The sequence below is a fragment of the Chelonoidis abingdonii genome, chromosome 1 (genome assembly GCF_003597395.2).
Source record: "Chelonoidis abingdonii isolate Lonesome George chromosome 1, CheloAbing_2.0, whole genome shotgun sequence".
In the NCBI taxonomy this organism is placed as follows: domain Eukaryota; kingdom Metazoa; phylum Chordata; order Testudines; family Testudinidae; genus Chelonoidis; species Chelonoidis abingdonii.
The window spans coordinates 362382996-362406885 of record NC_133769.1 but is presented as its reverse complement, the minus strand read 5'-3'; the positions used below and the strand labels follow the sequence as shown (position 1 = coordinate 362406885).

Genomic DNA, 23890 nt, shown 5'->3' with positions numbered 1-23890 from the left:
CTGTCACTTTTTTTATATGATTTTATTCTTGTGTTGGATTCAGTTTGTGTGCCTTTGCTGTTGCTGCTGCTGACACATTTGTTCTGTTTACATTGTTATTCATTAGCAGATTTTGTATAGAAAGAAATGCCATATAAATCAAATCATTAGGGCTTCTGTATCTTGAATGTTGTTTTCTCCTCTGTGTTCTGTATCTCTACTTTTCAAATAGATTCTAGTCAAGTGGTTTTTGAATAGTCACACTATCAACATTAAAATGTATTTTTCTTCTTTATATTAGAAAACCAGAACCAGATGTTTTATGAACAAGTGTTTCTAAATACGATATGTTACTTTCCATGATGTTTCACGTGGATCTCAGCTACAGGTTCAGCAGTGGCTGATTTGAGGGAGACCAGGCTTAGCAAATGATATTTGTAGGAACTGTGAAGACCTTGAATTTACCTTAATCTGCAGTGGTGAAATTAAAAAAGACAATGTGTTAACTAGGTAGAATATTAAATACTTTTTGTTACAGCAGTCTCTGTTAACATTTAGTCTGGACTTTGGTGGAAAGACTGGTCTAAATTCATATGTTATTACAAAGCTATAATCCGGTCAAAATAATTAGTACAGTGAATTTAGTTAGTGCACTACCTAGCTTCAAATATGGCTGAGGTAAAATGAGAAAATGAGTTGGTTGCTCCCAGGCAAAGCCGTGAACATCAGTCTGTATCACAAAATCCCCACATCCTATGTCATTCTGCTCAGGCAATGACCAAGACTAGAATATTAAGGATGTTGAGGTGTGGGTTGAAGTGTTTTGGCAGAATAGATTTGGGAAGTCTGCACAGTAGCCGTCTGCCCTACAACTCGCTCTGCTGTGCAACCTGCCTTCTTGCTTTCATGAGGAGCACAAAATTCACTAAATTAAACAAATTACAAAGAATAAACAAACAGTTAAGAATTGTAAAATCTAGCAGTGTTGCCTTTGGTTTTGAAAGGTGGCGTTTTTTTTTTCATGAGATAGAAGGTTTATCCAGTGTTTAATCCAGGCACCAAACCAAAGTACAGTGCGTGTCATCACCTCTCAAACTGTTTACAGAAACTTGTATTTTTTCCAGCCTACCCACTTCTGCCTTTATTTAGCTTTTTATAAATACTTTTTATTTTAATTCTTCTTCTTCCCCTACGGACCTTTTTTTCATATAAACTGAACTGAAAAACTGAATTACTTTGTCAGCAATACACTTGAAGGAAAGCTGGTAGTTTTGTTTGGTTTTTGTTTGGTTTTGTTTTTAAAAGTGCTAAAACTTCATTCTTAGTGCAGCTTCATTTTGTACCTTATGGACATAGGTTCATTGTTCTTTTAAAAATGTGGTTCTTTAGTACATTATTCTTTCTCCATTAAACTTTCTATGGTAATCTGAAGAATGGCTACTGTACTTTGGACTTGTCACTTCCTTAATACCTCCACATAACAGTACTCTTTTCCAAACATTTGGGCCCTATATTCCAGCAGTATTCTTACAGTGAAGATTTAGTGTATGTTTAAAACACAGGTGACTGTTCTTCAGTTAAGAGGGGCTGTTGAGTCCGACATAAATGTTAATTGATAACTTGCATTCTTTGCTTCCGGATATTTGCTCAAAAGGATTACTATTTTCCTGAAGTTATTTGGAGAACAAATATATTGATTTTTAGTGGTGGCATTTCTCCTTTGGTGTTTTTCAAAGATAGAAACTTAAATTGTAGCACTACTCAGTCACTGGCAGATTTGGAATCTAGAATTTTAAGTGGCTGCAGTTACTATAGAACCTAAACCATTGATTTTACTGTTTTTTTCATCATCATTTTATAATCCAATACAGTTGCAAATTAATTTATCTTAATAGCTTAATGCTGATGCAGAAAGGGAGGAAGGGGAAGAATTTGAAGACAGCATGGATGTCTTTGATGATAGTAGTTCCAGCCCTTCTGGAACTCTGCGAAATTATCCACTGACCTGCAAAGTCATTTATTCATATAAGGTTTGTATTTTTTTAAAAATCTCAGTCTCTTATCAGTAGGTGAGTTATCACAGAAACATATAATAAACTTTATAATAATGTCAATTATCAGAGGGGTAGCCATGTTAGTCTGGATCTGTAAAAGCAGCAGAGAATCCTGTGGCACCTTATAGACTAACAGACGTTTTGGAGCATGAGCTTTCGTGGGTGAATACCCACTTAGTCAGATGCATACACATGCAATACGAAGTGGGTATTTACCCACGAAAGCTCATGCTCCAAAACGTCTGTTAGTCTATAAAGTGCCACAGGATTCTCTGCTGCTTTATAATAATGATGTCTGTGGGAGTTTTCCCAAGAAAGGACCTCAAGATTTAGGCCAATAACAATATACATTAAATGTGTAAAGTTATAGGAATGCTATAAATGTATTATTGTAAAAGTTAATCAACTTTTAGCAAGTTTAATAAAGTTGTTAACCACATCTAGGCTCCAGTTCAGCAAGGTACTCGGACATGTCTAACTTTAAATGTGTGGGTCCTCCCATTCACTTCATTGGGCCTACACACATGCTTAATGTTAGACACGTGTATGCCATCTTTCACATAGTGTCTTTCGTACCAATGAATCACTAAACATTTTAGTAATAAATTTTACAGAATTAAATGGGCCTGAGCACGGTAGCTGGTAGTGTTCTTGGACGCACTTGTTCTTCTTGACTGAAAAACTTACTTATAAATATTAGTGAGAGAATAGAAAAAACCCTTATTAAAATGTTTTCAAAGGGCTTTTAAAAAAAAAAAAATCCAGGACATACAATTTATAGGGGACTGTATCAAAACTTTATATATTTTTTTAAGTTAGTGTAAAAATATTGAAGGTGACAGTTTCACTTTAAATTTCTGGTTTCTGTGAAGGGCACATACCTGGCAAGTAAGGTTCTTCATTTTGTATATGACCTTTGTACATTCCAGGCTTCTCAGCCAGATGAACTGACCATTGAGGGACATGAGGTACTGGAAGTGATTGAAGATGGAGACATGGAAGACTGGGTAAAGGTATTGCTTTTCCTTGCTCATTTTCTTTCCTTTATAGCATTTTGAAAGGGGACTGGAAGATCTGTTTTTGTTTCTCTTTATGGTCTTTGACAGCAATATGCAAAAACTTGATACATTTTCATCCGGTTTACTTACAGGCGCGAAATAAAGCAGGCCAAGTGGGTTATGTGCCAGAGAAGTATCTGCAGTTCCCAACCTCCAACAGTCTGTTGAGTATGCTGCAGTCACTTGCGGCATTGGACAGTCGGTCACACACCTCAAATAATTCAGCTGAAGCTGAGCTAGTCTCAGGAAGCCTAAATGGAGACTCCAGCGGTAAATACTAATAAATAAAACATGCCTGTTAGTTTTATTCTTGATAATGTTCTCTTGCTCCAGATGAATGGTATGCCCGGGGTTTGGGGCAGGTATCTTCTTACCTGAGGGCAATCATTTGCATTAGTACTTATGTCCATGTCTGGAATCTACCAGATGTGTCTAGATATGTCTCATAATGCTGTGATTGTCAACATTAGTCACACTAAAGTCAAACTAAAGTCCTTTTCAGTTTAACAAAGATATATACTGTGCTTTTAAAAAAAATGTAGCTCATTCTGATTATAATCTTTCATCTCCCAATCTAGTCTGTTTTGTAAAAGCACTTTATGATTATGAGAGCCAGACAGATGACGAGCTGTCCTTCCCAGAAGGAGCAATCATCCGTATCTTGAACAAGGAGAATCAGGATGATGATGGCTTCTGGGAGGGGGAATTCAATGGTCGTGTTGGGGTTTTCCCATCTGTGTTAGTGGAAGAACTTACAGCCTCAGAAAATGGAGAGACTCAGTGGACTGGAGATATTCAGGTATGTGAAAAATGAAGCTTGGGCCTGGTTTGTTAGTGTTCTGCATTGCCACACGGGAGACCCAGGCATTTCTGTATAGCGTCCTCTTCTCTCTGGTTAGTGAAGAGCTTTGACAAGCTCCAGGTGTCTTTTTTGTTGGAGGATGGTGGCTACTATAAGAATGTGGGATTCAAAGCAAGTTAAAAGGGAGAGGGCTACAGGGACCCTCCTCCCCATTCCCTAAAAAAAAAAAAAAACTGCTTTCCTTTATTGTGTGACCCAATATAATATTCATAAAATGATGTATTGTGGCAATCGTAAGATATTTGTGCACAGAATAAAGGGATGGTTAGAGGAGAAAAGAAATGAACCAAGGAGGAAATTCTCAATCTCCTTCCTGTAATTAATTTATGGAGTAGATCAAGCGATCAAACAGACCCTGGCAAAAACAATATTATCAGCTCAGACAATCATATCTTAATGCTTTCATATCTGAAGCTGTACAATACTTTCACAAAGTTTTAGAGGGCAGAACATTCAGATGTAGGATTTTAACAAGTACATCCTCAGCTTAGTGCAATGTTATGATCTAAAAATATACACTAATTTTGTATTTAATCAACTTATATCATCATAAATAATTAATACTTTCTTATTTACAAAAACAGTGTTGCTAGAAATCAGAATTCAGTGTCTTCACCAGAGGGTAATTTATCTAGTGCTTTTTATTGTTTGTGTTTGAGAAGTGACCATACAAATTGACATGAGAAATAAGTTGTGGCAAGCTGCTGGGGATATGCTGAGCTGTGAGACACATGCAATCTCCCTCAACCTCAGCAGGTGAGAACTTTGCTGCAGCTACACAGTATGACAACAGCTCCTGACACACCAGCTTGTCTGCCTAGCCAGCAAACTCCTTAGGTCTCTCCTAGCCGAAACCTTTCCTAGCAGGTAACAGTCAGTGAACTCCAGCCCCCGACTTCCTCCGAGATGTCTCTCTCCAACACACAGCCCCTGAAAGTGTATATTCACAGAACATTAGGGCACTGCCAACTTAATGAGACAGAAATAGCAGTTTGTTATCTTGACTGAAGTTAACAATCACTTCAGTTCAATCCAAACACACTGGGTTTGTTTAGATAAAAAGTAAAACAAAAAGAGAGATGTTTTAAGCGAGTTCCAGTACAAGGGATAAAGAGAGAAAAGGTTATAAACAAACAGCAGTAAACATACGCTTTCTAATGGCGAGGATCTATCATAACACGCTCCACTATCTTTCTTCAAAGTAGTTTCCTAGCCAATCTTCTTTTTCCAGCAATAGCTGACTAGCTCTGAGTCAGGAGCCCCACGTGGTCCAAGGCTGGGGTTTTCCTTGTCTGCTCAGATGAAGGATAACTTAAGAGTTCTGTGCCCCACTCTTTATAGTCCAGTAAACCTTTGAAAAGCATCTCTCTAAAAGTTCATTGACCCGGCTTCAAGAGCCAGAAAGGCTTCCTGGGAGTGCAACCTCCATTCCCTGCTAAGATTAGGGGATCACTTTTTCCCCACTTGCTCTTGTGATGGCTTTGTTTGCCTGGCATACAAATGTTCTTTGTCTTTGGTCACACCTTGCTCAATTTACATGGGAGACACATTAAAGTGGGCAGAACCGTTTTCCTTTGTCTGGGGAAAAAATGTTTATCAACTCCCCTTGACATTCCTGGTTTAAACACAGTTTAGTCATAGTTGCAGCATATCTGTATAATCCTTTTTTGATTGTCCATACATCTATAATGCAAGAATATTGATGATCAGTGACATATGACAAAACTAATAGGTTGTCCAGTGACATATTACAGGACATCTTTTAGATACGGATTATAATGATAGTGAGTTGGGGAACGCTGAGTTGGGTCAACCTAGCCTAAATTCACAGCTAGAGATACCTGGGAACCTCTTGCCTTCTGGCACAGGGATGCTCTTAGAGTCAGATACAGTAACTCCTCGCTTAACGCTGTTATGTTCCTGAAAAATATGACTTTAAGCTAAACAATGTTAAGCGAATCCAATTTCCTCATAAAAATTAATGTAAATGGGGTTAGGTTCCAGGAAAAAAATTTCACCAGAGCCCTCCAGGGTTAACATGTTAATGTAGCCTCATACTCTACAAGGCAGCATGAATGGAGGGAAGAGAGACAGAATGGCAGCGACAAACACACACACACTGTGTGTGTGTGTGTGAGCGAGAGATGCACATTGTCCCTTTAAGTACGCTGACCCCACTCTTAAGTACACTGCCTTTTTAGATCAGGAAGTTGAGACAGCAGCTGCTACCTGCAAGCTTCCTCCATCCTGAGCCCTGTCGTGTCCCATCCCATCCCACCCCCCTGTGCAACCTGCCTTCTTGCTTTCATGAGGAGCACAAAATTCACTAAATTAAACAAATTACAAAGAATAACACTACAAACCGTGCGTGACCCTCTCTCAAATGAGATAACGCCTCGCAGCCGTAGCTTGCGACGCGCTGCGAATACACCCGTAACTAGAGTCTTTCCGCTCCCGCTCCTGCGACCGACGCCGTCAGCGTCCTCGACACTCAGCTGTCTGCACGCCCGGAGTACCCTGATCACTGCCAGGTGCTGGAAACTAGCCAACCAACCATCCCCCGCCCCCCCGCACACACACACACTCTATGGAGATAAGGTAAACAGTGGGAGGGGGGCACCCTGATATTAGCCTCCCTTTCCCCCCGCCCCCCTCATCCCCCCAGCAAGCAGGAGGCTCCCGGGAGCAGCTCCAAGGCAGAGGGCAAGAGCAGCACATGGGAGTGGGAGGAGGGACAACTGAACTGGCGGCATTGAAAGCCTGCTTGGCAACTGCCACACAGGGAACTTAGGGGAACGGGGAGCTGATGGGGTGCTGCTGGTCCACCCAGGTTCCAAGCCCCCACCAGCTAGCTGCAACGGGCTGTCCTTTCTGCAAGCAGTGAACAAAGCAGGCGGCTGCCAAACAACATTATAAGGGAGCATTGCACAACATTAAACAAGCATGTTCCGTAATTGATCAACATAACAGTGAAACAACATTAACCGGGACAACTTTAAGTGAGGAGTTACTGTATGTACAACCACAATATTGTACAACTCATTTCTCCTGACTGAGCCATGCAAGAGTTTGGCAGAATCAGATATAAAAATGTCAGAATACAGGCTGTGTTGCAATTTGGTAGGAGTTGCAGTTTTTACAGAAGCAATTTTTTTCTAGCTTGTGATAATGATTAAAAAGACAACAGTAATACTTTCTAGACAAACAGATAAAGAAATCATGCTTTCTTCTGTATCATCCCTTATGCTTGGAACAGTCTCCGAATATTAAAAGCTCCCATCCCCTCTTCTCCTCCTCCTCCTCCTCCTCACTTGTTGCTAGAAGCTTATCAGCAATAATGGGCACATGCCAGTCTGTTCACTGCAAGTGCCCACTGTTCTTTTAAATTATAAGCAGTGTATGGTAGGGTTTAGCATAACTACCTGTTGTAAAGCATCGCATGCACTTACAATGCTGTAGAAGTGCTATAGAAAACTAACTTCTACTCCTTACCGATGCCTTTTTGCAGTAAAATATGTGAGTTTCATTATTCCTACTTTTTATTCCTCTCTGCATTTAAATGACTTACGTGCTGTCAAGCAATGATAAAACTCATGATCATGAACATTATTTTGTGGAGGTGTATTTGACGAGATGCGCTCAGCAGGCTGATATGTTTTTAAAACAACCTTCAAACAAAACCTGTCTAGATTTGAACTGCTGGGGAAATGAGGAAAAATCTGCTTGAAATAGCCACTTGTGATTTTTTTTTTAATCGCTATATTATATCCTCTCTCTTCTCCACAAATACAGCTGATAAGCACTTTTATCTGACAGATACAACTTCTCACTAGATTAAAGCAATTGGGATACCAGTGTATCAGTTAGTGAGTATATACCTGTGTATTCATTGAACTTGCTGAAGAATGAATCTCTGCAGCATCTCTTTTCCTCTGTAACACAGATATCCCCAAAGCCGCCTCACAATTCCCTTCCACTCTTGCCGCTGTATGATCAGCCACTGATTAGTCCCTACCATAGTCCTGATAAGAGAGGCTCCCAGTACTTCCCTAGGTCACCATCAACTAATGGTAAGAGATTTTTTTTCTAGTACAAGGAACATTATATCCAAATGTTTGTTTTAATTAACATTTCAGATTGCAGTAGAAACAAGTTCTTTTCACAGTATTCAGCTGGTTCAATCACACACACAATGCTTTGGTTTTTATTGTTCACTCTTTCAGAAAATAGTTTCGGCTCAGATTCTCCTGGATTCTCACAGCCTCCACGACTTGCTCCTGAAACCTCATACGGCAAACTGCGACCTGTAAGCTTCAAGTGTTGCTGGGTTTAGTGATGTGGTAATATTATATAAACTGGGCCAGGTCCCCGGCTGATACAAATCAGCATAGCTCCACTGAAGCCAGTGGAACTATGTTGATACCCCAGCTGAGAATCTGGGCCACCATATTCTTCACACCCTATTATAAATCCTGTCGTCTGGTTAATAAATATGCAAACATATTATCCCCAGAAAAAAATATGCTAAGGAAGGCTTGTTCACATGTGGAGTGGAACACAGATGTGTCAAGGAGTGATATGATGTGTATGACAGCCAGTTAGATAAGTAAATAGCACAATAAAACAGAGCTGCACCTAGTTACACAATGGGTCATGATGTGTTTAACGATGACCTTGGATCTTATTAATAATTCACTTTCTATCTAATCTAGGTGTTGATATTTACCTTCCTGAACACCTGAATTTTGAATCATGGAAACCAAAATCAGAGGAGGTTGTCAGATCTGCAATAATAAAAAATAATAGGTGCTAGTTTTAATCTTGCACTGCTACTTCAAACTTTGGAGGATTGTTTCCATTTTTACATAGCTAGTACTCTCTTTGTGAGTAATAATCATGTCTGTGTATATGAATGTAATATGTATAAATAATAGAATTCAAAGACTGAAAAAAAGTAGGTGCTGGAGCAGCTGGATCCTGTACTTTATACACATGTTTTTGAGAGATTTTGTGTTGCCAACCACAAAATGTGTTTGGCAGAGAAATCTGTTTGCCAGCAGTCTGTCTCAGCATGTGGTCCTGTTGGCGCCTTTACATCAGGGTTAAAGCTCATTTGTAAACCCCCCCTCCCCTCCAATGGGTCCTCTGATGAGGAGCTCCTAATACTCAGATCTAATACATTTTGAGAAGTCTGGGCTACCTACAAAGAGATTTTGCCAAATGAGGAAGGAGGGAATTTATTAGCTGAAAAATTCAAAATCCATTTGTTGGAATTACTTTGAAATCAAGAGATTTGGGGGTTTAAAAGTTATAAATCAAGCCACAGTTAAGTTTAGACAGTCATATTTTCCTAGCATTTTTGATAACCAGTGAAGTTGCAGACAATAGTGTCTTTAGGATTTCCACCCTTCCGTACAATTTAACTTTTTAGCATATGGAATTATGGCTTCCTAAGTACGGTTTTATGCCAACATTTTCTAAATTGGGTACCTAAATTCATATTGTCAAAGGTAACGAGCACCCACAACTCCAAGTGAGTGGGTTATATGCATAAGCCAAATGTGTAGCACAGTTTAGTAGTTTGCCATTATCCACTGGAGAGACAGGAGCAAAAGGGCACTGTCTCATTAAGCACTTCAGTGTTTAAGAAACAGATCTTCTCTGATTAGCTTCTTCACATCAACTCACTCCTACTAATAGAATTACTGGGTCTTTCCTATTCCATGTTGTAGATTTTCCACATCACACTAGTGGGCTGTAGTTCTGTTCCATGGCATTTTTGCTGCTGGCAGTCTGCTAGAGGCAGCGTTGTAGAGTAATGCCTCAGTAAACAAATGTTTTGAAGCAGCATTAAAATGTAAACACACTTGTTTTAATCAAAATTTGAAGCGAGGTATATTACCAACAGGGGCAGCTCCAGGCACCAGCGCAGCAAGCGCGTGCCTGGGGCGGCAAGCCACGAGGGCGGCCTGCCGGTCACCGTGAGGGCGGCAGTCAGGCTGCTTTTGGTGGCGTGCCTGCAGGAGGTCGGCTGGTCCCGCGGCTTTGGCAGCAATTTGGCAGCGGGTATGCCAAAAGCACGGGACCAGCGGACCTCCCATAGGCTAACCGCCGAATCCGCGTTACCAGCGGCTCTCCCACAGGCAAGCTGCCGAAAGCCACGTGACTGCCGTGCTCTTGTCAGCAAAATACATAGAGCCGCCCCTGATTACCTCAGCCAATCATAATCTTCCGCTTCTCTCCAGCATTGTGAAGCCATTTTGTATTCTCTGCAGTTCTTGTTTTACATGGTGATAATGCTATCAAAGCCATTCTGAGAGCATGAGATAAGAATCCTTCACAAAATGCATTAACGTTTACCATAATGCTCTCAGAAGAGCTGTAGTAAGTTTATTAATGTGGGAGAGAATCAAAAGGACATCAGACCCAGTTCTGTGTCATTAGAGTTAAAAGAACTGGATGGTTTCATAGGCTGTCTGTTGGGTCTAAAAGCTTACACACAATATGAAATCAATGAAAAAAAGATACAATTTTTCCTTTTAAAAAAATTACTGTTAAAGCAAAAGTTCATTAAACAACAAAAAAATCTATATTGGAATAGTAACTGACAAGATGTAAGTAAGCTGCTTATTGCAGCAAAAAGTTCTGGTATCATCACGATCCACGCAAGCTCCATTCTTGTGATCTGTGGTGTCACCTGATCCCTGCAATAGAATTACAAGTTTGTTATACAAACTGGATTTATTTATTGACTCTGAATTACATTGCTGTACAGTGTGAATATTCCCCCATTGCATGTTTATGGTATTGGGGCTGTTAATCATTCTTGAATAATAAAAGTTTATGCATCAAAACAGTGACAGCTGGAACAATTCTAGAACAGATACCAGTGATGGCCTCATTGCATGGGCCAGATCCTCAGCTGGTGTAAATAGGTGTAGCCTCGTGACTTGAATAAAGGTACACCTGTTTACACCAGCTTGAGAGTCTGACCCAGTGTTTCTGGTTTTAGTCTATATAAGCCATGGAACTTCACGTATATAGTGTTGTAGCCGTGTTGGTCCCAGAAGTTGATTCAATAAAAGATATTACCTCACCCACCTTACAAAACTTCATAAGTCTTCTGGTAGTTACGGGCGTGTGTTGCTTGTTTCAGGTACGAGCCGCTCCTCCTCCCCCTACGCACCATCGCAGGACGACGGAGAAGATGGAGGATGTGGAAATTACTCTGGTATAATGATTGGACTAGTGAAGTGGTAGTGCTACAATCAAGGCCAAACGCAGTGTTTGGTCAACCTTGTTTTTAGGCACCTTTGCATGATGAGGACTTTTCATAGAGCACGAAATGGGGAGGATTATAGGTGACAGTGACATGGTGGATTCTTCCCTCAGTCATGAATATTTTGTGCCTTTTTTGTTTTTATATACATCATCCTTCCTCCCTTAGCACAAACCAAGATGGGCCAAACGGTGAGCAGAGGAATGTGTTGGAGCGAGTTTCTCATTTGGCTGAAGATGGTCAGTTTTTATATGGAGGTCAAGGAGAGAGCCTCATTCATGCAACTTAGTCATAGCATACTTATACCATGTGCATTAGTACAGTATATTACTGTTGCTGTAGGAGTGTGTTAAAGATTTTCAATTCAACTAGCATTATGTGTCTGATTAAATAGTAATCAGATTGTACGGAATAAAAAAGGGAACAAAAGAATAGGTTTAAGAAGAGGCTGGCTCCTCTTTCATCCCCTCAAAGAAGGAAAAAAAAGGAAAATAATCTTACAGATCGGGAAAAGTGCTGCAGATCATATGGCGTTAATTGCAGTAATGCACACCTCTTCGATTATTAAAACCAGAACAAAATATTCTTTGTATTAATCTTTATGCAGTTCATTTAGTAATAGAGTTTCTAATAAGGAGGTGCTGAATTAGTAGCAACATCTTGTTCTATAGCATAAACCAACCAGTAGAAAAGTGACATTTTGTTTAGATCTGGAAATTGAGCTTCATTTTTTTCTTAGCAGATTTTTTTTTTTAGTAGGTGGGTCACTTTTATCCGTTATTGCCGTGTACTTTATTATCAGCATTATCAGTATATCTTTGCCATCAAAACATCTGGCTAGAGTTAGAAGTGTCATTCCGAATATTTATATGCACTATTTAGTATCCGCTTTGGATAGTCCCATTGTATTTCTCCATGCAAAGGTCATTCACTAGCCAAGACCAGAGAACCAGGAAATCCGTGGCCTACTCCAGTCCTTCAGAAACCATCTTTGGGCGTGAAAGGAGTAGAGGAGACTAAGAACTCAAATTACTTTTTTGCAAGATATTGGGAGTACAAGGACTTCAAGGGTAATTTTGCACCAGATTTCTCTATAGAAAGGAACTATTGATATTTTAGGAAAGTGGGGGTATTTTGTGTTGTAACATGAATAAAAATGGGTAAAGAGAGGAGGGGAATCCTTCATCCCTGGGGAAAGTGGTTGTTTCTCTAAATATGATCATTTAAACTGTTCTGAAAATAGCAATACCCAGAGGGTCAAAGCTTCATGGAAAAACCACCTACAAAACATTTAAGAGCTATTATAGGGGTTATACTGAATGCACTTTTGTGTGTTCAGATTTTTCCTAAGCCAGTAAATTAAGTGTCTACATTTAGTTAACTTATAAGGGCTTTGTTTTGTTTTTGAGGCTGCATTTATTAAATCATTTTACCATAAACTTTGCACATACTTGTAAATCAGAACCCAAGCTGGGTGTCTGAAACATTAGTACTTGCCAATCTCTTCTCCCAGTGGGATGTTAACTTAGAGTGGAGCTGTTTGAAGAAAAATGTCATCGATCAGTCATGAAATCTGTGACTGTCCATTGAAGATTCTTTTCCATGTTTTTCGTTCTTTTGCATCTCTCATCCTGTTGATCTGTTTGAGGTCTTTTTATGTGTTTATCAAACTTATTCTTAAGTTTAAAAAAAAAAAGTTTTGTAAAAGATTTAATTGTTGGCAAAAATTTTAAAAGCTTCAAGATGCGGAAGAAAAGCAAGTATTGCCATAATGTTAATGTTCAGTTTTCTTGGCCAGTTTTTCTGTGTCCTTCATATCCAGACTTTCAAAATTCAGAAAGTGTTATATTAAATATCTTTAGTTGTATTTTAAAATATTTTCTGTAAGAGCTGCTACTTTTATTTAAAAAAAATAAGAAAAGTTGTAAAAATATGCCTCCTTTTTAACCCTGACTTCTTCATACAGGGCATGTATTCGACGCATCACCATGTACAGTGTCAATACACTGAAAGCATAGGTGCAAATGCTTTCTTTATATTGGCTGTAAAAAGTTTGTATTTATTATGTATAAAATGTTGAATAATAAAAAAGTGAAATTAAACCCATGTGTGTTTCTTGGTACACAGGACTGTTGCAAAAATGGCAAATTCATCCAGAAGATTCACTCCAGATTTACACCAGTAACTGAGAGCAAAATTTCACTGATGGTAGGTTGGGAAACATCTTCTGATGCAAGGGATTATTTTGATTCTTGGTTTATTTTTAATCTGTCACTCTCCTAGCAAGACATTTAAGTCCTGGTTCAGCAAAGCACTTGCATGTGTGCTTAAATCCATCTCTGTTCAGCAGAACACACAAGCTTAAAGTTAAATGACTCCATAGGGACTTAAGAATGTGCTTAAGTGCTTTGCTAAATAGGGATGGATTTAGGCACATGTGTAACTTCAAGTGCTTTGGGGAATCAAGACCTTAAAGCATAGCCATGCTTCTGGCCAGACTTGGCCCAAGACAATTAAAAATCAGCCCTTCCCTTCCCATTCTTACTTGCTAAGCCCTGATCCCTGGGTTATTTATCCCTGCCCCAGCTGATAGCATTGCTGGTTCCTACAGTAGCCCTTCCAGCCCTGGGCATTAGTGATAACATCAACTGTTGCAGGTGAAATATTGTACCTGGATCTTAGGAAGTAAAGTGTCTTTCAGTGCACCTGCCAACTAACAAATTCTGGCACTGTTCCCATCAGCACTTTGCCAGGACTAGGCCGTTGTTCCCAGAACTCTACTGACATCACTGATACTTTAGATAAATAAGCAGGTGAACAATTCTTTGTTCAGTTGGTGCTCATTCCATAAGTGGGAGAAATCAGGAATTTGCCAACTGTTGAAGAACAAAACTGCTAAGAAATGTGTTTGCTTTGAAGCTTCTGAAAGAGTATTAATGTACCAAGAATGGTGAGTCAGTAAAAAAAATTCTGTTAAAATGATTGCTGGGTGTCCTTTATCAGAAGAGAAAGTGTTATCACTATTGTCAAATACATTTGTCCTGTAATAGAATTACATGGTGTATATATGTTTGTGTGAACAGTATGAATTCCTCTCTATCACAGCCTTGTCCTGATCTTTTGGATTTCTCTATGCCATAAGAACAGCCATACTGGGTCAGACCAAGGGTCTGTCTAGCCTAGTATCCAGGCTTCCGACAGTGGCCATTGCCAGTGATTCAGAGGGAATGAACAGAACAGGCAATCATCGAGTGATCCATCACCTGTCCATCCCCTGTCGAGCACTCCCAGCTTCTGTCAAACAGAGGGGCTAGGGACACAGAGCATGAGCTTGCATCCCCGCCCATTCTGGCTAGCCAGGATGTCGATAGTCTTGGTGATGATTTCTGATGGCACTAAGAAGCCATCCCAAGTGTCTTGCTTTGCTAAGTACAACTGTTCTCAAAGATGGCACCCTTGTTGCATTGGGCACTAAATTATACAAAGAAAACCACATTTTGATTTGATTCTAGACTTTTTAAAGCTCTTTGACAGCAACGGTCGGACTGTCATTTGCTGGGATTGCACAGCACCTAGCGCCATGGAGGTCTGACCTGGGTGGTCTCCAGGCACTGCTGCAATATAAATGTTTAAATATTGAAGATCTGGCCTTTCTTCTCTGTCCACACAGCTAACACTTGTATCCAGGCCTTTCAGCTACGGCAGCCTCCCCCTCCTCAGGCCTTGACAAGGCCCATCGTGCCCCACTTAACACCCATTCAAAACACTGCTGCAAAGATCATTTAATTGGTCACGTCACCCTCCCTTTCCATCTCTCCATTGGCTCCCCCTTTCCCACTATATCAAACATAAACTACTGACCTTTGCTTTTAAGGCCCCTTTGTATGGCCTGTCCTCTCTTGGGTGCTATTAAGTTGTCAGTTCCTGACTCCATTCCACCAATGATGCCTGCCTCAATCGCCCCTTTTCTTCCTTTTTGAACCAGCATCTTGATGCTTTGAACTGTGCTGCCTCTTCGTGTCTGGAAGGAGCTTCCCCCTGAACATCTGCAAAGCCACATCATTGTCCTCCTTCAAGTCCCTCCTCAAAGCTGTCCTCTGTCGTGATGCATACAAAAACACTTAACAGGAGTTCGGCAGCCGGTGTGCTGTGACCAGTGCCTGTCGTGCTGACTAGGGCATCATTTCTACCTTGCACTCCACCATTTGTGTGCAGCCACCTTACATCTCAACTTACTACTCAGAGTGCAAGTTCTTTGTGTTCTGTGTTTGTGCAGTGCCTGGCACAATGGGTCCCCTGATCCATGACTGGGAACCATAGGAATTAGCATAATACAAAAAACAATTATTTTAATTGACTTCATGAACAGTAACTTCTAAATAAAATCTCCCTTCTTTAGTCCTCATTTCCTCTCATTTTCCACAAGACAGGCATATTTCTCAAGAGCTTTCGCTTTGTGAATAGGATTGTTTGCACACTGAATTATTTTGATAATACATTTAATTGGTAACAATAATTAACATCCAGACAGATCTCTTGGCCCCAAAGTGCTTTACAGAGTGAATTGCAAGCTCTCTGAAATGAAGGTGGGAAGCAGCTGCTGTTTCAGGGCACTGCAGTCATTGGAAAAATTGGAAAGAGTCCATAGAGGACAACAAAAAGATTAGTGGCGGCTGGAGCACATTACTTACGAGGAGAGGCTAGAGGAACTGGGATTGTTTAGTCTGCAGAAGAGAAGAATGAGGGGGGATTTGATAGCTGCTTTCAACTACCTGAAAGGGAGTTCCAAGAGGATGGATCTAGACTGTTTCTCAGTGGGTAGCAGATGACAGAACAAGGAGTATATGGTCTCAAGTTGCAGTGGGGGAGTTTAGGTTGGATATTAGGAAAAACTTTTTCACTAGGAGGGGTGAAGCACTGGGAATGGGTTACCTAGGTGGGGGTGATGAATCTCCTTCCTTAGAGGTTTTTAAGGTCAGGCTTGACAAAGCCCTGGCTGGGATGATTTAGTTGGGAATTGGTCCTGCTTTGAGCAGGGGGTTGGACTAGATGACCTCCTGAGGTCCCTTCCAACCTTGAAATTCTATGATTGTATGATTTAGAGCAAGCAGTGTGGTGAGTGGAAAGAGAAGAAACCAGGTTAAATAAGGAACAGTGGTGGAATATGCTGCTGGGGAAATGTAGGTAGGCAGAAAATGGAATTTAGTAAAGACAAAGGGTGAAATCTGGCCCCATTGAAGTCAGTGGCAAAAACTCCCATTGGCTTCAGGAAGGCTAGGATTCCACACAATGAGTCTGACAGGTCTGATCTTGCACAAGATTGTTACTGGCTATAAGTGACCTGGGTGTTGCTGTGCAGCAAATGACGTTATAACTTGCTGAGTTGAATTGTGCTGGGATTTTATGCTTGGCTTTCATAACATGGAAATGTTGTTTAACAAAACTCCAGACAGATGGGTCTGTTCTCTCCTCCCTCAGGGCTTAGATCTCTGGCTGGCTTAGGGTCTCACTCTTCTCTGCATGTGAGTAACCTGCACTGGGAACTGGATGCTCTGTGTGCACTCTCAGCGTTTCCTCGTTCTTCCATTGGGTGGATGAGGGGGGGTGTTCCCCACATCAGCAGCAGGGGGTGGGCTGGCTGCAGATCTTGGTGGGTGGGCTGGAAGCCAAGGCTATCCACATGGAGGCCCTTACTCAGCACCAAGGGGACTCTGTGTAAGACGATGATGACTTACTCGGTCTTAACTGAGTTGCCAGCAAGCTTGGGAGAGAAGGATGTTGTGCAGAATGTCAGCCCCAGGACTTCACTCCCTTCGCATCTGCAGGTCTCGCTTCCTGCAGAAAGACTACTGCAGGGACAGAGGGAGCATGATCTTCCCCCACTTCTCTGCCCCAGGCTAGCTGTGTTTCTGCTCTTCCATCCCCCCCCAGCTGCCCCCCTGTGTGCCAGCTCCCCTCCACTCAGCTGGGAGGGGCAGGGAAGGTGTTTTGTCCTTGGTCTGGGATGAGCGAGGAGGTTGCAGAAAGATTGATTGGAGTTTAAAAAAAAAACAAAACACGAGCCTGAATTCAGGGCCACAAATGAGCCACTAAAGCAAATTCAGCTAGAAAAATGTTGATGTGCTTAGTGTTGCAAGTAGCTTTATACTCAAAGCATTACCCAGGCAGATCGAGTATTACAAATCTGATTGAAGGTTCACGGGAGTGAGTGAGCGAGCCTCTGCATTGCAGAAGTGAAGGTCATTTTTATGAGAAGATAAAAGCGCTGCAGAGATTCCAGCTCTGAAGCGAGTAAGGTAAGTAAAATCTGCCGTCTTCAATTACCAGACCTGGATTGGAATAGACAGCTGGCATCTGCATTGAACAGCCACGTCTCTCTTTTCACAGTACTTCCGGGAAATGAAATGGCAGTGGTCACTCTGTGTGAGTACAGCAGCCCACCACTGATGTGCATCTCCTGGGGTGGAACATCTCCTGGGTGTTTGACAGCACACAACACCTGCACTACAGCAGCAGTTAGTACAGAAAGTGAAGAATGCTGTCTGCAGTTGAAGCTGCAGGGGTTTTGGGGACCCATATTGTCATTGAAAATTGGCCAAAATCCCAGAGGGATAACGCTAACAAAAATGCTCTGGGATCTTAATGATCAGTAGCAGTATGGGCCTTGGTTTTGTCTCTTATGAGTGATGCAACATCTAGAAGCACAGCACCCCCCTAGGGCCACTCTGGAGCCTAAAACTAGCACAGGTCAGTCTCAGAGAAAAGAGTATTTCTTAGGACGACTTCTTGCATACAGAACCCTGGATTTTCCTGGGAGGTTTTCATCTAAGTGCTACAGTTTGACCCTGCTTTGTGTATGAGATCTAATGAGATCATGGCCTGAACAAGAGAGAAGTGAGCTGATCCGTGATTGATTTAGATTCTTATCCCATTCCGTACTCCTTCCTCCGAGCTGATTTCTTTAAAGAAGAGGTTTTTAAATGGACCCAGAAACCTTACTGAAGTGAAACTGGACTGAGCTTTCCCCAGTGATGTCTCTAGTTTACAGGGGTGCTTCAGCTGAGCTCCAGCTGTTCGACGTCTCTTAAATAACCTCTACAAGTGACAGGTGAGGAAGTTGTCCCCTTGCTAGCTGTCAGTGTGGACTCCCTGGAGGCTCAGAGGTCTGACTGTGAGATCGGGGCTTCAGAGTGCATGCTCTTTGGGGCAGGCACTGTGTTCACTAATTGTCTCTGAAGGTCATGTACACTGTATATACAGGGTAAATCCATCATAAAAATAATCTACAAGAAAAGCCATACACCAGTGGGACTGGATTGCCCTGGGGGTTGCTAATGGACTATGGAACCTTTTCCTTCTAGGTTATAAGTTCAAATGTGGCCTGAGTCATTAGTAAAGGGAAGTCTTTTCTATCTGACTGCATTGGCAGCCTGTGTAAAATTCAGCCACAGACCCATTTTTTCCTTCCCATTTCAGGATTGTTCCCTACACTGTATTTCCCACTACTCTGGTCAGTCTTAAATGTATCAAGCAACAGGGCTTCCGCCCCTTTGTTTAGAAAACGATTCCACCGTCTAACAGATTTCACAGCTAAGAGATGAAGGGTGCACAGGAGAGGGAACGGGGCTGGTGCTTTCTGTCCAGTTCCTTACCGAACAATTGTCCAAGTCCAAGAAACCATCACGTCACTTGGCCCCCTCGCTTGACGGCCTCCGCAGAGCGGCCAAGCGCTGGACAAGCCTAACAAAAGGCTTTGAATGCGCTGATCATTTCACCCCTCACGCTAAATGTTACTGTGTGAATAGCTAAACCGGGATTTCCTCCTGAGGGTGGATCCGGTATTTGGTGGTGCAGTAAAGAACAAGAGGCGCTATAAGGCGAAAGCACATAAACAAGGTTTCCGGTTTTTGTACCTCAAGAAAACAGAATTTGGGCTTCCTAGATGAGATGAGAACTGGTTTGGCTGGAACAGGAAACAGCAGTTGGAGCTCGCCTGAGGGATGGGAGCTCAGCAGTACTGGAGTACAGCTGTCCCTCAGACGAGATTTGGGAGAAGTCTCAACAGCACTGGAGGTTGGAGAAGCTTGTTAATTCCCAGAGCAGATACCGCAGAAGGCAATGGGTAGAGCAAGCTTCCCACACCTGACCTGAAGAGAGACCATCTCTAAGGCAGTTCCTTCTGCACGCCCCATTCAATCCTTGGTCTCTGTCCTGAGGTTGCCAGTAAGTATGCCAGGTAGGCCCAGTCATGCCATGGATGCTAGTAGTTAAACTTGGCTCGCCATTACGTTTTGCACACAGGAGCACTGAAAAGCCACTGGATGATGGTAATCTTCTGGCATGAAGGAAGAGGCCCTGATCTGAACCAGAAACTTGCTCCAGTCCCGTTAGTATGAGACACTATTTAAGCCCAATGAATAACCCTTTACATTAGAGCACGCTGTTCTTGTGCTGTGTTTTCGGAATTCACAGCAAGAGGGATACGAAGATTAACTGGATATTTCAGAGCTCCAGGTGAGACTCAAAGAGCAGTGTAGCTGGCTAAGGAATAATTCAGTTTTATTTTAAATATATACATCTTTTTAAATTGTAACTGGCCATAGGGCCCTCCTGCTACTATGACAGCGGGTCCTGCAGGCCCCATGGGTCCCAGTCCCACTGCAGGGCTCTGACTGGCAATGCAAAATAAATGGGGTGGTACCGTCACAGAGCCAGGACACACATCAAGCTGTAAGGTAAACAAATTGATGTGACTTATCAGAGCCTTGTGGTTAAAGCCCTGGACTGAGACTCAGGAGACCTGAGTTTAACTTCCAGCTCTGCTGTTGACCTGCAGTACAGTGTTGGGTAAGTAACTTCCCCTCTCTCTCTCTGCCTCATTTCTCTGTCTCTAAAGTGGGGCTAACACCTCCCAGAGGTGTTGCAAGGGTAAATCTGTAAATAGAGCTGGTTAGACAAGAGCCGGGGAGAGACACCCTAACCCTGTGTGAAATTATTTACACTCCAGCCTGGAGTGCTACAGAAAAGCTACATTTTTTTAAAATGTTGTTACAAGAATGATCAGTATGAAGGATGGTTCTGTTTTCATGGTAATTAGTTTAATCTGTTGCAACAGCTGCTCTTTTCCTTTGTTCACTGAAAGATGACTGAATCTCCAGCTCTAGCTGCAGAAGGGACACTCACTGCAGATGTTGTAAATCCCATGGCACAGCTGGTACCTACCTGTTGTGTTCAACTGAATCCTGCAAAGTGGGTCAAATTCATCCCTGAAGCAAACTCCCTCCGCCCCCCAAATCAATGGGGCCCGTCACGGCATTCCAGCAGAACAACTGTGTTAGTCCAGAGATGCTCACTTCCCCCATACTGGGCCTTTAATATTTGTATTAAAGTGTCCAGGAGCCGGAGTCTTGGACCAGGCTCCCATTGTGCTAGGCACTGTACAGACACGAAATAAGGGAGGGGACAGAAGTGGGCATGAAGGAGATCAGGAGGTGGGACGCAGTCACTGGGACAGGTCGTGGGGTTAACAGAGGATTGGAAACGACACTTCTGTGTCAGGGAAGGAGGAAGGGAGCAGTGGGAGGTAGAGAGAGGTTCTGTCCTATTATCAATTTTCTTTTTGTAGAAATGTTGAGATCCTGTGAAGAGAGAAGTGAGGGGAGGGCTGCATCAATCTTCATGGCTGAGATGTGAGGGAGATTCCCAAACCTGAGCAATTCTTTGTAGGTGACAAATCTGAGGAACTGTCCCAGATTGAGGTGTGATTGGAGGAGGTTTGGGAACAAATTGGTAAACTGGAGTCAAAGGTGGAGAAAAGGCAACTGGGACTGTGGGCAGGAGATTCAGTTAAGTTGGTGAGGGAGAGGTGCTCAGCAGGGCAGTGGGCAGAACTGAAGAAGGAAAGATCAAATCTGTAGTGGAGGAAGTTGGCTTGATCATAAGATTTCCCTCAGAGACACTCTGCCTTCCAAGAGCAGGAGCAGAGGAAGCAGACATTGTGGATGATCTTACTGGAACCCCACATCCATTGAGCAGTGTTGGAAGGGCAGGGGATTGTGATCCCCAGCGCTGTTTTGAGACCACCACCCCCACCACCATGCTAGTCAACTCCATTCTTAGTTTGCAACAGTTCATAGATTCCCAGGCCAGAAGAGGCCATTGTGATGATCTAGTCTGACCTCCTGCATTACATGGGCCAGAGAACTTCCACCAAAACAATTCCTAGAACTTCTCTCTTACAACAACATCCAATCTTGATTTAAATATGATCAGTGATGGAGAATCCACCATGACCCTTGGTCAATTGTTCCAATGGTTAATTACCCTCACCAACAAAAATGTAGGCTTTATTTCCAGTCCGAATTTGTCTAGCTTCAGTTTCCAGCCATTGGCTCATGTAATGTTGGACCCCTGAAGAGCCACGTATTAAATTTGTGTTCCTCCCGTAGGTACTTACAGACTGTGATCAAGTCATCCCTTAACTTTCTCTCTGTTAAGCTAAATTGGTTGAGGTCTTTGAGTTTATCAATATAAGGCATGTTCTCTAACCTTTTCATCAGTCTTATGGCTCTTCTCTGAACCCTCTCCAGTTTATCAGCATTCTCCTTGAATTGTAGGTACCAGAACTGGATGCGTTATTCCAGCAGCGGGTGCTTAAGCACCAAATACAGTGGTAATACAGTCTCTTTACTGCTACTCAAGATTCCACTGTTTATTCCTCCCAGGATTGCATTGGCCACAGCATTTCTCTGGAAGCTCATGTTCAGCTGATTATCCACCATGATTAAGGCTACAATTTTGTCATGGATATTTTTACTAAAAGTCAGGGACAGGTTACAGGCTTCTGTGAATTTTTCTTTATTGCCCGTGACCTGTCTGTGACTTTTACTAAAAATATCCATAATAAAATGGGAAGGGACTGAGCAGCTGTGGGGTGGCTGGGAAATCCGGGGCCCCCACCAGCGTTGGGGGCTCAGCACTCCAGGAGTCCCCCCAGCCACCAGCAGTGGAGGGGAGCTGCAGGATCCCCTGCCCCCACCCCACCATCAGGGCACTGCCGGAATCCCTCTGGCACCTCTCAACTCTCTGCCACTGCAGAAGGTGGCGGAACCCTGCAGCTCCCAGCAGCCAGGGCTGAAGTCACTGAAAGTCACGGATTCTGTGACTTCCACGACTTCTGTGACAAAACTATAGCTTTAACCATAATCCCCTAATCTTTTCCAGAGTCACTGCTTCCCAGGATAGAGTCCCCCATGCCTATCCTATAAGCACGGCTACGTTCTTTGTTCCTAGATGTATATGTGTACATTTAGCTGCAATAAAACATATATTGTTTGCTTGTCCCCAGTTTACCAAGCAACCCAGACTGCTCTGAATTAGTAACCTCTCCTCTTCATTATTTACCAGTCTCCCAATTTTTGTGTCATCTGCAAACTTTATCATTGATGACTTTGTTTTTTTTCCAGGTCATTGATAAAAATGTTAAATAGTGCAGGCCAAGAACCAAATCTTGTGGGACCCCAAGGAAAATAGACCTGCTTGATGACTATTCTCCATCTATGATCATATTTTGAGATCTATCAGTTAGCCAGTTTTTAATCCATTTAATGTGTGCTGTGTTAATTTTACATCATTGTAGTTTTTTAATCAAAATGTCGTGTGATCCCAAGTCAAATGCCTTCCAGAAGTCAATTACGTCAACAGTTGAAGGGCATGGACACAGTGCTAGTTCATCATGTTGCCCCTTCTAAAGGGGTTTGTGTGCACTATGGTTAGTGGAAGGATTTGTATTGATGTCTAAATGTCTATATCAAGTCAAAAATATTCTACATTTGACCATATGTGCATTTCCTTCCCACTCCTGTGACTTGTTCTAGAGTCTGTCTTCATTATACTCAGATGCTTGGCACCTGAGTCTGTGCAGCTGAGTCAGCCTAGCCTGTCATGACCTGGGCATGAGCAGTCAGGCCTAGTGGTTGGAGCAGGGGTGGGAGCCAGGAACTGGAGTGAAGGGTCAGAGCCACAGTCAGGAACCAGGAATGAAGCTATAAGTCAGGAGCAAGCAGGGCTGGAGTGGACTGGAGGAGGACAGGAAGAAGTTGGGAACAAAGCAGGGGCTTGGTGGGGAACAAGGCAGACACAGGAGCAATCACAGCTGTGGGTGTGAGTGTTGAGCAGCCAGCAACCTGCTGCTGGGCTTCAAAGCAGGTCTGTGGCTGCCTCAGCTAATTAGGCAGGCTGGCCAACCCAGCAGAGCTCATTAATCTGCCAACAGGCTGGGCTGGCTAGGCCTCAGGTTTAGCTGAAGGAGGCGGTGCTCACTCCTGACACAGCCGTGGTGTGAACAGCTACACTGCAAACCCTTCCTGAGTTACTGTATCCTCACTGGTGCTGCGCTCCCGTGTGTCACAAGGCCTTCTGGGGCCATGTGCCTTGGGCTGCACCCAGCTAAGCTGCCGATTCTTTCCCCGTGGATTGTGGGTGAACTTGTCTGTCCTCCTGGGCTTTGGAGGCCTATCTGCACTGCAGTAGTTTAGCCTGCGGCCTCACTGCAAAATGAGCGGTTACCAGCCTGAATGAAAGCGGGACCCGGGCTCTATCCCACCCCTATAGTTTGCCCAGGTTGTTGAAAGCACCAAACTCAGGTGAAAGGATTTTT

The 23890-nt window shown here is 42.6% G+C and overlaps 1 protein-coding gene across 1 annotated transcript in view; it reads left to right on the top strand.

Moving 5' to 3' along the window:
* Positions 1-11651, top strand: part of FCHSD2 (FCH and double SH3 domains 2) — a 263587-nt gene extending 251936 nt beyond the window's left edge. The window contains exons 14-20 of the mRNA XM_032796414.2: positions 1875-2009; positions 2963-3046; positions 3184-3361; positions 3670-3890; positions 7897-8023; positions 8177-8259; positions 11110-11651. Of these exons, the coding sequence (XP_032652305.1) occupies positions 1875-2009; positions 2963-3046; positions 3184-3361; positions 3670-3890; positions 7897-8023; positions 8177-8259; positions 11110-11190 (909 nt within the window). The 3' untranslated portion in view covers positions 11191-11651. The remainder of the gene's footprint in view (positions 1-1874; positions 2010-2962; positions 3047-3183; positions 3362-3669; positions 3891-7896; positions 8024-8176; positions 8260-11109) is intronic.
* Positions 11652-23890: the final 12239 nt, after the last annotated feature.